The following is a 14,380-nucleotide window of genomic DNA, read 5'->3' on the forward strand; positions in this document are numbered from 1 at the left end:
ATCTGCACCGTTCGTTCGATTTTCAAAAATAGGGTGTCAAATTAAAGCGCTTGGCCTGGAGATGTGCAAACTGGTTTTATTATATCGAAAAGAATTGCCACCTGTTGACAATTAAATTCAAAGTTTTAATATTCAATCCCATCAGATCCTTACCGTTCATTCGATTTTCAAGTCAGGTGTCAAATTGAAGGGTTTAGTAGAGTGTGGATGTTCAAGAAGGTTTTACTTTTTCGAAAAGGGTTGCCACCTGTTAAGAAATTAAGCTCAAATTTATTAAAAAGTTAAATCAATTATTAAATATGGGTATCAATCGGTTTTGAAATGGCTTTATAACTTAACTACGTATAGGAGGGTTGCCACACACAAAAAATGTAATTCAATTAATTAAAGGAATTTGGTAAGTGAATAAGGTATCGCTATATGGGTGTCATACAAAAAAGGTTTAAGAAGGTAGTAATTTGAAAATATTTTGAATAGAGTTGCCACCTATTTGAGAAGTCTAATTGAACTACATATTTTTTATATGAAATATTAACGATGGATTTCAAATGAAAGAGCTCCAAGAAATACTTAGTTTGAAGGTTGCCCCAGTTTAAAGGGCTAAACTAAAATTATATAATAGCTAAATGAATTACTAACCGATGGTTATCAATGGAAATTTGTTTACAATCTTTTATTTAAGAACTATATTTAGGAGGATTGCCACGTGTTTAAAAAATAAAATTCCACTTAATTCATCAGTTACATGAAATATTTATAACAATGTCAGGCGAAAAATATTTATTTTAGTTCGAAAATAATTTTTAAGAGGGTTGCCGCCTGTTTTGAAAGTGGTATTTCGTTTACTTATACATAAGTGACATGAAATTTTAAGATATGGTTATCAAAAGAACGAGTTTTAAGAAATCTTTAAGGTGAACATTTTTATTTTATTTTTTTTGAATAAATTAAGCTCAAATTATTTAATAAGTTAAATGGATTGTCAAAAGATGGGTATCAATCGAAATGGGTTTGAAAATACTTTATTTCTAAACTGTATTTAGGGGAGTTGCCATGTGCTTAAAAAATTAAATTCAACTTAATTAATCAGTTGATTGAAATATGTATCTATAACAATGGCAGGCAAAAGATTTTAGTTTGAAAATACTTTTAAAGGGGTTGCCACCTGTTTGAAAAGTCGAATTCGTTTTACTTATACGAAAGGTACATAAATGAAATATCGAAATATTAGTGTCAACCGAAAGAGTTTTAAGAGAACTATAGGCTGATAATATTTTTAATTAGAGTTGTCGTCTATTTTTGTTTTTTTTTGAAGGTCATCATATCTGCACCGTTATTTCGAATTCCCAAAATTAGAAGTCAAATTAAAGAACTGGGATTCTACATAGATGTGCACAGGTTTTATTTTTTGAAGTTACAGGGAGATTTGAAATTTGATGAAATGAAAACCGACTCCATGCGAGACCTCTTATCACTGAGAAATGGTTGAGATTAATCATTAGGAATATTTTTAGAAGTTTATGAATAGGGTTTCACCTATTTAAAAAATTTAATTAAATGTTGGCGTTTTGACGCCATGCGGGTTCACTAGTTGTATTTAATTGTGATATAATTCAGTACAACTCAAAGAAAAGTCACATACAATTAACCGAGGTATAGATACAAATTCTTTTCATACCGAGTCAACATTAACATCCAGATTGCGATGAATATTGAGACAAGATAGCCCATTATGTGCTCGTGCTCTGCTCATGCCTGCACATGCATGCTGATATTCATTGATATATTTGCAAAACTATAACTAAATAGGGGAGCGAAGGCTATTATGGGCCACATAAGGAAACATTTCTGTACTACCACAAACACTTTCAGGGATATGACACGCCCCTTTTCTTATAGCCCTAATTTTCTTACATGGGTATGTATAGGAAGTACCACGCTCTCTTCAAAACTCTGATTTTTCTATACAATCTCCCTACCAAGATCCAGTACCCTCCCACAACTATTTCAAGAGATTTTTATGCAGTATGAAAATTCTATGCAATTTCTAAGGGAAGGGCCACGCCCACTTGATTTATAAACATTTTTTCTATGACCATCTTTGGCAAGTCCATGGTAAGTGTGCCAAATTTGGTTCTGATTGGGAAAGTGGTTAAGTGGTTTTTCAATCCAGGTCATAAACCATCTGTGTGCAAAATTTCAGGTAACAACCCTCTTCAAAAATATCTTCGAAACTAAGCTCTCTTGAACTTTTTTCGCTTGACACCTGTATAGTAATGTTTGATTGAACCTGTTAAGAAGTTTAAATTAAATTAATAAAATTTAAACTTTTTAAATGTTAATAAAATTTAAACTTTTTAACAGGTGGTAACTCTTTTACAAGTCCAGGTCGTAAGCAGGGCTGCCAACTTGGCTCAAACCGTGCCATTTTTGGCCCTATTTTAAACAAATGGCACTTAATTTTTCAATTTGGCACAAAGTGCAAAAGTGGCACTTTTCAAAAATAGTAATATTTCAATACATTTTTGTGTGCGTGTTCTTTTTTACACCTAAAATTTTCTAATTTCTAAAGAATATTCAAATGGTTTATCTTATTTTGGCATTGCACTTTTGTTTTCGAAATGTAGATCTTATTTTATTGCTAAATGGGAAGGATTAAAAAGAATGACACCTTTGCATGCAAACCCGTTTAGTCGTTTCCGCGTGATTGAGCCACAAACATCCCCACATACAAACTTTTACATTTATAATATTTATTATATTATATTGTATTATATTATATTATATTATATCAGTGATGGGCGTTTTTGAATAAATTATTATTCAAATAAAAAATAAAATTTTATTCAAAATATTTCTAATTTTGAATGACGAATAAATTTTTATTGTTCATTCAAGCACTTTCCAATGATGAATCAATTTTTATTCATCATTGAAATAATTTCAAATAACGAATAAATTTTTATTCTTCATTCAAGCACTTTCAAATAACTAAATTACTTGAATGACGAATAAAAATATATTCGTTATTTGAAATTACTTGAATGACGAATAAAAATATATTCGTTATTTGAAATTACTTGAACGATGAATACAAATTTATTCATCATTCGAAAGTGCTTGAATGAAGAATAAAAATTTATTCGTTCTTCAAAATTGTTGAAATTGATGAATGAAAACTTATTCTTATTTTTTTATTCAATTATTCATTTTCCTGATTACGCCCATCCCTGTATTAATATTATATTATATATAGTATACGTTATATTCAATGCCCGTATGATATAACGTTTTTTCTGTATTTTTCATTTGAAATATAAACAAAAAAACTGAAGTCAAATTACAAAAACGATTCGGAAATGCGTCAGAGAGAGACAAATTCTGTGTGAAAAACAGCTGAGTTTTAACATTTCCTTACCGAAATTCAAATTTGCGTAAAACCATTTTGTTATAATAAAAAAATTAAATTAAAGCGGAAAGTATTTCACTTAATTGTATTTCCATTTTTTTATGCTTAGGAAATCCCTCGTGCAAACGGCTGTGTAAGAAAAACGAACGAACTTACGCCATCTGTCAAAAAGACCTAACGAAATAAAGGTTGGCCAGATTGATTTTAACAACCTGGTTTGTTCGCTTACACCGCTTACACAAGTACTGAAATCGTATCTGACCAACGTCTACCATGTATTTTTTTTTTTAATATGGGGGTCTACCACATCTAGTCACACAAGGCTTAAAATCTACCACATTTTTAGACACAACATTTGTTTACAATTTTCACATAACTCTAAAATTTCAACTCAATTTTTATAAGAAATATAAAAACTAATCAATAAATTTCTAAAGAGCTACATCATAAATTTTGCTTTAAATATATCTGTGCCTTAACTTTTTAAAATTGCAAAAATTCGTATATTTATATTTGCTAAAGTATTATGCAATGGAAAAATAATTTGCTGGATTTTTTTGCATAAATAAATCTGCAAAATTTTTCTCAAATTAATGAAAATTTTTTTCTGCATGATTATATTCTCTAACTAGAAAACTAATGTTATACTTGTTTTTGCATCAATTGCGTTGAATCTGTACGATCAACCAGCACATATATTTCCCGATCTAATTTTTGAGTTGTACCTCTTGTGACGACGGTGTGCGATATGTAACCCAAAAAAAATATGAATTGGTAAATCTGCACTCGAAATACAAGAAAAAACACAGCAAGAGATATAATTCCTAATAAATTCTGTCCCACTTCTCCGACAACACAGAAAGGAGAAATCTGAGTAGTAAGTGTTATGATCGCTAAGCGCGTCCAAAGGGCCGCCTACGCAGAACGAAGTTCCGCCCGGCGATCTACGGTAATTTTTACCGTGAATTTACGGTAAGTTTTACCGTACATCTACGGTATTTTTACCGCGTATCTACGGTAAAAGTTGCCGTGGCGCGTGTGTACTTACACTGCCAATAACAAAAGATAAAGGAAAAAAATTCTATGCACTCGTAAAATACGTCTTTAGTGTTACAGAGCTCAGTCTAAAACCATAAATGCTTATTAACTAATATATACATTTTGATATCTCATTTATTTACAGGTCCAACACCGGTGCAAATGGTTTCACAAAACCGGCCCACACCAATCCCAGTGCAAGTACAAGTACCACAAGGTCAGGTGATGCAGCAATATGTTAACGAGAGCGGACCTTTTGCGCACGTTGTGCTATCGCCACAATACCAACAGCTCCACGCCAGCCAAGGACATATTCATGCCCCTTTCGTAAGTTTCGTGCACATAAAAGCATTTTAATTATACATACCTACATATGTGTGGCTTTTTATTAAAACAACTTAGTTTGAGTTCCCAAACGATATTTTAACCATTCACCAGCCATAGGTGTATTTTAATAGAAGCTTAATAAAAATATGCAATTTTTCAAGGGAAACTTATTATTTTTTAATTCTAAGTGAAGCCTTCTAAAGTAATTTAGGTTGTTTTATAATGACACAGGCGAGGACGCTATTTTCTCTGCGCTAATGCGACACTTGAAAAAAACGCCATTGAAGAGGCGGAGGTTAATTTAACCGCTGCCCTACGTGTAAGTTTGGATAAGACTTGTCCGTCTCGGCCAACTCTTAGCCGTACGCCTGTCCCTGGTTGAACAAAAAGCTTGAGGAGTGAGTCGAGGAGACTTCTAAACCGGGCCCTCAAAACTAATTTTGAGATGGAATTCTCTGCAAAAGGTGTTCAGCCCCCCTTCTTCGGCAACACAGAGAGAAAAATTGTACTTAGTGAGCGTTATAATCCCTAAGTGTTTTCTGCAAAAGGTGTTCAGCCCCCCTTCTTCGGCAACACAGAAAGGAGAATTCTACGAAGTGAAAATTCCCTATTAAAAATTCGCTTTTATTATTCAAAATTCCAGTCTGGCAGCACCAAGTTTGATGTTATTTTGCTATCTTATTCATCGTTGATACGAAAACTTTAACAAATTATATCAAAACTATAAGATTGCAAGAAAAGAGGAGTATTTTTTAAATCAGGGGGTCCTCAACCGCCGCCCCCTTACACCTTCCCCCCCTCCCCCTCATCACCCGTTTTCTAGAATTGGGTACTGTTTATTAAGTGACCGAACTACTTCGGGGTATTGCGTCCAAAGGGGTGACCCGATCCATAAAAAACTTCCACACACTTATAGTCAAGTGTCTACGCATTATTTTAACAGCTACCTTTGTAATTTTCGGCCACTAATTTATTTAGAAATTCGGTTTGAAATATGCCTTTTTTTGTAAAATTCGGATATTAGCTTACATTTATCACTCCTTTTTCTCCTCAAGGCAGCCACTTCAGCAATACATTTTTATATTCCCCTTTACTTTACACTTTATTCGAATAGCTATAAATTTCTTTATTACTTTAATTTTAACCGATTAATCAAAGTTTAATAAATAAAAACATAAAAATAAAAACTCTAAAATATACATGAAGGATGAGAGACAAAAGAAAATAAGATATAACCCACTGAGCATTCATAATTTAAACCTTTCCATGGAAATTAGGAAAAGTGTTCTCTGCAAAAGGAGTTCTCTGCAAAAGGTTTTCAGCCCCCCTTCTTTGGCAACACAGAAAAGAGAATTTTACTTACTGAGGGTTATAATCAATGCCTAAGTGCGGCCCAAGTCCGCCTACGCAGCAAGAAGTTTTGCGCTAAAATACTATCATATTACTTTAACTATAACATTTTTACCTGTCGCGTTTTTTTTAATATAACAATATTTTTAGCGAAATTTTTTTAATAACTTTTTTTATACAAAAACGCCTAATAACAAACTTGGGATAATTTATTTTTTTTTTAAATCCCACGGTTTATGTTAGTTGGGTTATATTCCACTTCAAACTGCTCAGACTGCTTTTACACAGTTCAAGTATTGAATTCAATTCTGCTCGCATGTGGAAGAGAGGGGGTGGGAAGAAAAGGGACGAGTACACATGCGTCTGTACCGTCAAATAGTTTCAACTTTCCTGCTTTGCTTTTGGCATTTTCGTTGCTTCCCATTTAAAGAACCAAAAACTTGAATCCAACAGAATTAAAACGTGTAAAAGCAAATAGAAAACACAAAAGAGAATGAGCAAGAATTGCTTTCAAGTACTTGAATCATGTAAATCGGGTGTCAGTTTGGCTCGGTAAATGCCGTTTTTCCCCATTTTCAAACGGTTCCCTAGGGCAGGCCTTCCCCAAGTGGGTGACGCGGCACCCTGGGGTGCCGCGAGCATATGCCTGGGGTGTCGCAAGTGGCTAGAATATACTAGTGGTGCGGGCAAATTCTTTAGACTTTCCATACACAACGCAAGCGGTTTGATCAAACTTCAACATGGCGGCCAGAAAATCAAAAAATTTAGATTTTATTAACCCTTAATTAGGTGCATGGGGTCAAGGCCATTTCAAGTTGAAAAAAATGTGTTAAGAGTACTTGGAGCGTGCTCGCGCTCTTTCTAGCTTCCTAACTCCCCGCGGGGTACGTGAATAAGTCACTGCCAGAACATCGGCGTGTACGCATGTGTCACTACTCTTTTGAGTCCTGACCCAATGCGACCACTTAGGTAACATTTTTTATCATTTTTTTTTTTTTGTCAATGTTATTGTGGCTTATTAACATTTTTATTTTTAATATTTTTATTGAGCTTTGTACCACGATTTTTTTTTTTTTTTTGTATCTAAATTTGAAGTCAAAGTTACGCTTTTCTATCTTAAAGTTAACTATAAGAAAGAGCTTTAATATTTATGACAATACACATTTCGTTTTATATATTTATCCATATGGCTACATTTGCTACGTATTCTTCTGCTCAGGGCTGGCATCGAGTCAAACCCAGGGCCAGAAACCTACACCTGCTGTGTATGCCAGAGACGACTACACCACAACTCCACCTCAGTCAAGTCGAATGCTTGCGAGGGTGGGGTCACCTCAGAGTCTGCTCAGGATTACGGACGCATCGGCAGTGGACCACGTCGTTTGTGGCACCCTGCTGCTCAAATAGAGCAGCCTCCACGGCTAACCCCAGTCCACCTGAGCAACTCCACACAAACACCACAGCACAACAACATAACAGCACAATAGACCACACCACAACCACGGCAGACCACTGAACATACACTACCGCACCACCACCCACACGCCGCCGCCAACAACTCTTGGTTCCTCCTACAATCTGCAGGGTATGTGCACCACACCGTGCAGTATCGTCTTATCGAAGCAGACATCGACCGCAGGGATACCACCTTAGAATGTCAGGGCATTGCTATCCGGTTAGGCGATGTTGAGCTGGAAATATTTAAAGTGTACAACTTCTTTCCTTGTTAGTTCCTTGACTTAGTTACTGGTAAATAGATTGAAATCGTCAACTCTGCTACTAAATTGATGGATGAAAATCCTTTTGTTTTCCTTCCTCTTTATGATTTGATGAAATAATAAAAATGCCAACTGATAGCAACAATATTGGAAGACCGAATTAAAACAACTTATTTCTTTTGATGGTAGAGACAAACTAAAACTTTATTAAACATTGAAATATCTCCTAACGTTTCTAAAAAGAATTTACTTCCAACACACACACAAAAATATCTAAGCAAAGACAGTAGTAAGAATACAAATTTGCTTAAGCTAATTGCATGGTTCTGCCAAGAGCTGCCGTATTCATGTTGTCACAGCTGCAGTTGCGGCTCGGGTTTCATTTCTGGAGAATTGCAAGCTATCGCTTGAAACTTAAAATTGCAAGTGTTTCAAATTCTTATACTGTTATTGTGATGTTTACATGGAACGTACGTCGGCGTGGGAGTCATGAGTTAACTTACATACCCCCTGTCACCTGCTGCCCGGAAGGATATCACCCTGATATAGGTGCGCTCCTCAGAGGTGAAAACCGTATGGTAGTAGGTGACTTTAATGCGCACCACGATCGTTGGCATTCAAGCCTATCAAACGATCGTAGGGGAACTGACTTGGCTGAGCAGACATTCTGCACAATGAACGACGACGCACCCACCAGGATTATGGGCAGCTGCTGCAGCTCGCCAGACATAACAATAGTCAGCGCTGGTCTGATAAACAGCATATCATGGCGACCTATGCTGGCTTTGGCATCAGACCATCTGCCCATAGTCATCTCGATCGATAAACCAACCGACTTTGCTTCCACGGAACACCGGACCTATATCAACTTTTCTAAAGCTGAATGGAAAGGCTTCGCGGAATTTACTGAAAACACCTTCGCTGCGCTCCCCACACCAACCGACGTCCACTTTGGTGAACGTAAGTTCCGCAGGGCTATCAGCGCTGCTGCAGCTCGCTTCGTACCGGAAGGATGCATAACGGACCGACGTCCAAATTTCCCTGCCGAAGCGGCTGTTCTAGCCGATGATCGTGACAACCTTCGTCAGGCCGATCCTGGAGATCCCCGTATCAGGGATCACTGCCAAACCCCAGTGTGATTCTTGTCTTCACCAGCGGTGAGGTAAGGGGAGCCATCGGGGAAGGCGAAAGTCTCAAAAGCCATTGAACCCGACGGAATATGCATGCTGATGCTGAAAAATGTGGGTCCTACGGGAGTAGCGTACCTAACGGAGGTCCTCAACTTGTCAATGGTCACTCTCGTCATTCCAGACGTCTGGAAGATGGGGAGAGTGGTCCCACTGCTCAACCCGGAGACCAGCCAACAAAGACGATTCGTATCGACCGATAACACTCCTTTCCCCGGTAGCGAAGACACTTGAGGCCTTGCTGCTCCCGTATTTCACGAACCACCTGACCCCAGCAAAGCTTCAGCATGGTTTCCGTAAAGTGCACAGTATAACAACAGCACTTAACGCCATAAACACTCAGATAACTCGTGGCCTGAAGCGTAACCGTCCCTGTGAGAGAACGATTCTAGTAGCGTTGGACTTGCCAAAGGCGTTTGACACTGTCAGCCATTCCACGGTACTAGATGATATAGAGCCTTCCATTCTCCCTCAGAGGCTCAAACGGTGGTCGGCAAAGTATCTGAGTGGTCCACACTCGTCGGCAGTGTTTACAGACAAATCGAGCAAACAGAGGGTTCCACAGGGTGGTGTCCTTTCCTCGCTACTGATCAACTTTTATATTTCAAAGCTCCCTCAACCACCAGAGGGAGTCTCGATTGTCTCTTACGCCGATGATTGCTCGATCATGGCGACTGGGAATGGAATTGATGACTTGTGTTCGAAAGTAAACGGGTATCTCTCCGAGGGAATGGAATTGATGACTTGTGTTCGAAAGTAAACGGGTATCTCTCCGAGCTTTCTCGCTTCTTCACTGAAAAGTGCCTAGCCCTCTCCCCTAATAAATAATAAAGCCACTGCGACCTTGTTCACCACCTGGACGAAGAAGATCAGGTTACCGCTGGGAATTCACGTCGATGATACACCAATTCCGACAATGAATAACCCCAAAATACTTGGAGTAACATTCGACAGTCTGCTCTCCTTCTCTGCGCACGCAATCGCTATTGTCAATAAAGTACAGAGCCGCAACAAGGTCCTCAAGTCGCTAGCCGGCAGTACTTGGGGCAAAGACAAAGAAACGTTGCTGGCAACATACAAGGCAATAGGGCGGCCAGTTTTAAACTACGCAGCACCAGTGTGTACACCGGGGACTAATAGGACGCAGTGGATGAAACTACAGACAGCACAAAACACCGAACTTAGGAGAGCGACTATATGCCTCCTGATGTCGCCAAAACACCACCTTAATGACGAGGCAAAAATGCTTCCAGTCAAGGAGCATGGGTGCGTTCAGAAATGCATCAAGCCAAAGCATCAGTATCTTTTACTTCTAAACTATATATCGCTACCTTAATATAGAAAGGCCCTATCTGACATCGTCGCTGATATGCAAAAAGCGGTAACTAACTAAAAATCGAAAATTTACGTTTTAATTGATAATGATGCATTTGATCGCATTATGTGGCCCCAAATCGTTTTATGCAATAAAAGATTTTAGTTAGTTACGGCTTTGTGCATTTCAGCGACGATGTGAGATAGGGCCTTTCTATATTAAGGCAACGATATGATGGAAATGCCTTATTTACGCAACTAAGTTCAAATTAGGCATTTAATCGTGGTTGTGCATATTGGACATTTCCATCAATTGTAGTTTAGAATTAAATGCGTCTGATGCTTTGGTTTGATGCATTTCTCAACACACCCCATAACATAATGCTCTGCAAGCAGCTGTCTGTTTGGGTGGCCACATCTGTGGTTCCCAACCAGAAACTTCTCCCTCGTCTAGGCACGTAAGAAGACATCTCTACGAATTGACGGACGAAGTCCAGAGGTTCACTAAGTAGCCCCTGGATCCGTCAGCATACCGACAGGCCCTGAACGGCATTCACAGGGAGTCAGTCTCGAGTTATGTAGACTCCAGACCTGTGAATGCCGTTCTAGGCACACAACCACCGGAAATCGACGAGACGAAGCTTCATCTGCCTCGGGAGACAAGAACCACAATAGCCCAACTTCGCTCTGGCTACTGCAGCAGGTAAAACTCATACCTGAGCAGACTAAACGCAGATGTGCCAAATGAGTGTCCGGCATGCGGAGAGACGCCTCACGACTCGAAACATCTCTTCGCATGCCCGGAAAACCCGAAAACCCTAACCTGTAGCCGCTACAACAACAACCTGTCAGGTAACACCTTTCCTTTATAAAAGAATTATAGTAATCGGTTAACGTGGTCCAAAGTTATACGGTAACATACATAGAAAAAAATAATAAAAAAATATTCCGACGAATTTATAACCTTCTCCTTTGTGTGAAGTCGGTTAAAAACAAATACACCAGCAAGCATTCAGCGTCAAATGATTTCAGGGTAAAATTGTCAAAGCTCCCAATAAACTTAAAGGAAATAATGAAATCATCAAAACAATTTCAGTCCTCACATTAAAGCTAAAAGGGCATAAAGTTTGAATTGTGTTTTCTTGTTTTTGTAAACATTTGAAGAGTAGGGGTGCCGCAAATTTTTGTTTGGCACAAGGGTGCCGAGGTGAAAAAATGTTGGGAACCCCTGCCCTAGGAGTCTGTGGCAGGTCCTGAAAGGGGGAGGGGCGCTTTTCGTAAAGTGCCCCATTAGGGGGTCACTCCCGCCTTCTCCGCCCCGCACCCGCAAAACATTGGGCAATTAACTAAACATTTCGGCTGCAATTTAGTTTGGCATTTGAACTAACCTTTCGGCGCTATTTCACACAATAAACACTATATTTACGTACACACTTCGGCAAAATAAACCCTGAACAATGTTCAGTTGCGTATATAGTACTTTTAATATATATATTATCAATTACTTTATAGGGCTTTCGCACGAGGCGATTTTTCAGGCAACTTTTAGTTGAAAGCAAAAATCGCCTCGTCCGAACGGCCTTTCAACTAATCCCTTTCAACAAAGTTGGTCGCCAGCCAACTTTGAGCTCGTTCAACTTTTTTTCCTTGCAACCCTGTGTTTGTTTACATTCTGAGTGTTGGGAAATTAAATTGTTCCTTCAGTACGAAATCTATACAAAAAATGTACTTTTCGGCTATAAATTGTATACACTTTTTAATTCGCTCATATATTTTCTTAGTACATTCCCTTCAAGACCAATGAATTTATGGTATTCATGAGAAAGTTTTATTGTTTATGTACATACGTTTACGTAGTTTACACTTTTACAAATTGATTCCACGTGCACATGTACTGCATTTAACGCAAATATGTATGCACACATTTTCAGGTATACATCTTAACAAAAAGCATATTTAAGTTATTATTAATAGATAAAAGAGACATTTTCCTTTGGATTCAGTACTAAAATTTGACATTTTAATAGCATTTCAAGTGCTTATCAAAACTTTACGACAAGATTTGACCATTTATCTTAATAGTATTCAATTTTAATTATTTTTTGTAAAAATACGGTTTATATTTTAAGAAAAGCTGTACAAATTCAAGGTTCAAACTTTATGCAACATTAAAAAAAACCAACACACTTTCGTAAAAATTTCGAGCTTTTTAATTCGATTTCCTAGATTTATTTTGAGCGTGCGGTTTTTTAGCCCATTAAATTTTAATATAACTAAGTTTTTTAAGATTTCTTTGATGAAGGTGTTGCTAGTTTTCTCCATATAAAAAAATCGTCGGACACACTTCGTATGGAAGAAAATGGCTGACATCGTCGACAAAAAAAATGCCAAGTTCAACGGTAAGTCCCAGCTACTTTAAACTTGAACTTTATTATACTAAAATTGAATGGGCTAAAAACCAAAGAATATTAATAAAGCTCGAAATTTTTACGAAAGTATGTTGGTTTTTGGATGTTTCGCAAAGATTTAATCTTAGGTTTGTACAGTTTTTCTTAAAGAATACATTATATTTTATAAACAGATAATTAAAATTAAAGATATATGTGAGTGCCGTAAAGGTATTATATTTACGAAAATCTCTTCTTATAACTAACGAAGACTTTGTTTCTATATGACGCTGACTTCGACATTTTGTTTTAATAAAACTTAATATCGAAAAGTTTCTTTAAAAATTTGACTAGGCTATATTATACTGGTTCGTTGAAGCCATTTTTCAAAACTTACAAAGGTAAATACGAACAGGCGAACCAAAGAGAACACAAAAAATTTCTTGCTGTGAATTTTCAGAGCTATATATTTTTAGTATTCATTACAAAATTTTACTAAAAAGTACTGCGTAGTAGGAAAGTATATTGTAAATGAAATTGTATAAACAAGTACAATTGTACCAAAAATGCCAACACTGTTCTGTATCATACTTTTTTTTCTTTTTTACTTTTTTACTCTTATTTTATCTTTCAGCTTCGCTAAAAGCACTTCTACCAACGCTTGGCTTACCAAATTTATGCCAATTGATCAAATTTTGCGATTTAATTCATTTTCAATAATGTAAATAACGATTCGTGTTGAATCGAAAATCGCCTCGTCTGAATAGGGATGGCAACTTTTTCACTTTCAACTTCTCATTCAACTTCGTATTCAACTTTTGTTGCCTGTAAAATCGCCTCGTGCGAATGCCCTATTAAGGCGGATTCATCGTTCGTGTCCGGACACTTTTTGTTAGTAATTTTACGCGTTCCTTTCCCACTCTGTCTCACTGAGAGAGCGACAAAAATGTGCTGAACACTCTTTGTTCGAATCAAATTGATTTTGATTTTCTGTCCGAACGACTGGATGATGCAGGTTGCCGCGTTCTCCTTTGTATGCGTTTGCAGCGAATTGCATATATTATTTGCCCTCAAAATCGTATGTAGGCAACAATATCATCAGCTGTTTGCTTCAGAACAAAATCAAATGTGCCGGACTGAATGGCGAACCGTACATCATCACCCTCTCCGGCAAAAATGTTTTGAGAGCAAATATAAAGTTGTCCGGACACGAACGGTGAACCCGCCTTTAGTAAAACGCGTTTATAAATGTGTTCACAAGTTGTAGCACTTTTCACGAACAAACAGCAATAACAATGTTGCCATACGTTTTAAAAGTAAATACACCACAATTAAGGGTTTTTATTAAAGTGCGGCCAAGTCAAAAGGAGTTATGAGTGAAATTGTAAATTGGGTAAATAGTTGATTGGGGTGTCACGTACTTTAAACATTTATTTAAGCTTTTAAAGCTTACGACATACAACAATACGACACTTACGACGCCGTTATAAATCCCTCGAATAGTATATCGATGGACATACATATATCGAAAATTGGTAATAAAAGATCTTAAAATTTTTTCCCATAAAAATCGATACTTCGATAAATAATGAAAATGCAGAATGGAATTCTACGCCAAAAATACTGTGGACGCAAGTAAATATTGTGATT

The 14,380-nt window shown here is 37.2% G+C and overlaps 1 protein-coding gene across 1 annotated transcript in view; it reads left to right on the forward strand.

Moving 5' to 3' along the window:
* Positions 1–14,380, forward strand: part of LOC118741473 — a 231,099-nt gene that overhangs the window by 192,019 nt on the left and 24,700 nt on the right. Inside the window, exon 3 of the mRNA XM_036473464.1 lies at positions 4,593–4,774. Coding sequence (XP_036329357.1) covers positions 4,593–4,774 — 182 coding nt within the window. The remainder of the gene's footprint in view (positions 1–4,592; positions 4,775–14,380) is intronic.

Source organism: Rhagoletis pomonella, unplaced genomic scaffold (genome assembly GCF_013731165.1).
Source record: "Rhagoletis pomonella isolate Grant_MI unplaced genomic scaffold, Rhpom_1.0 Rhpom_scaffold_00006, whole genome shotgun sequence".
NCBI classification, from domain to species: domain Eukaryota; kingdom Metazoa; phylum Arthropoda; class Insecta; order Diptera; family Tephritidae; genus Rhagoletis; species Rhagoletis pomonella.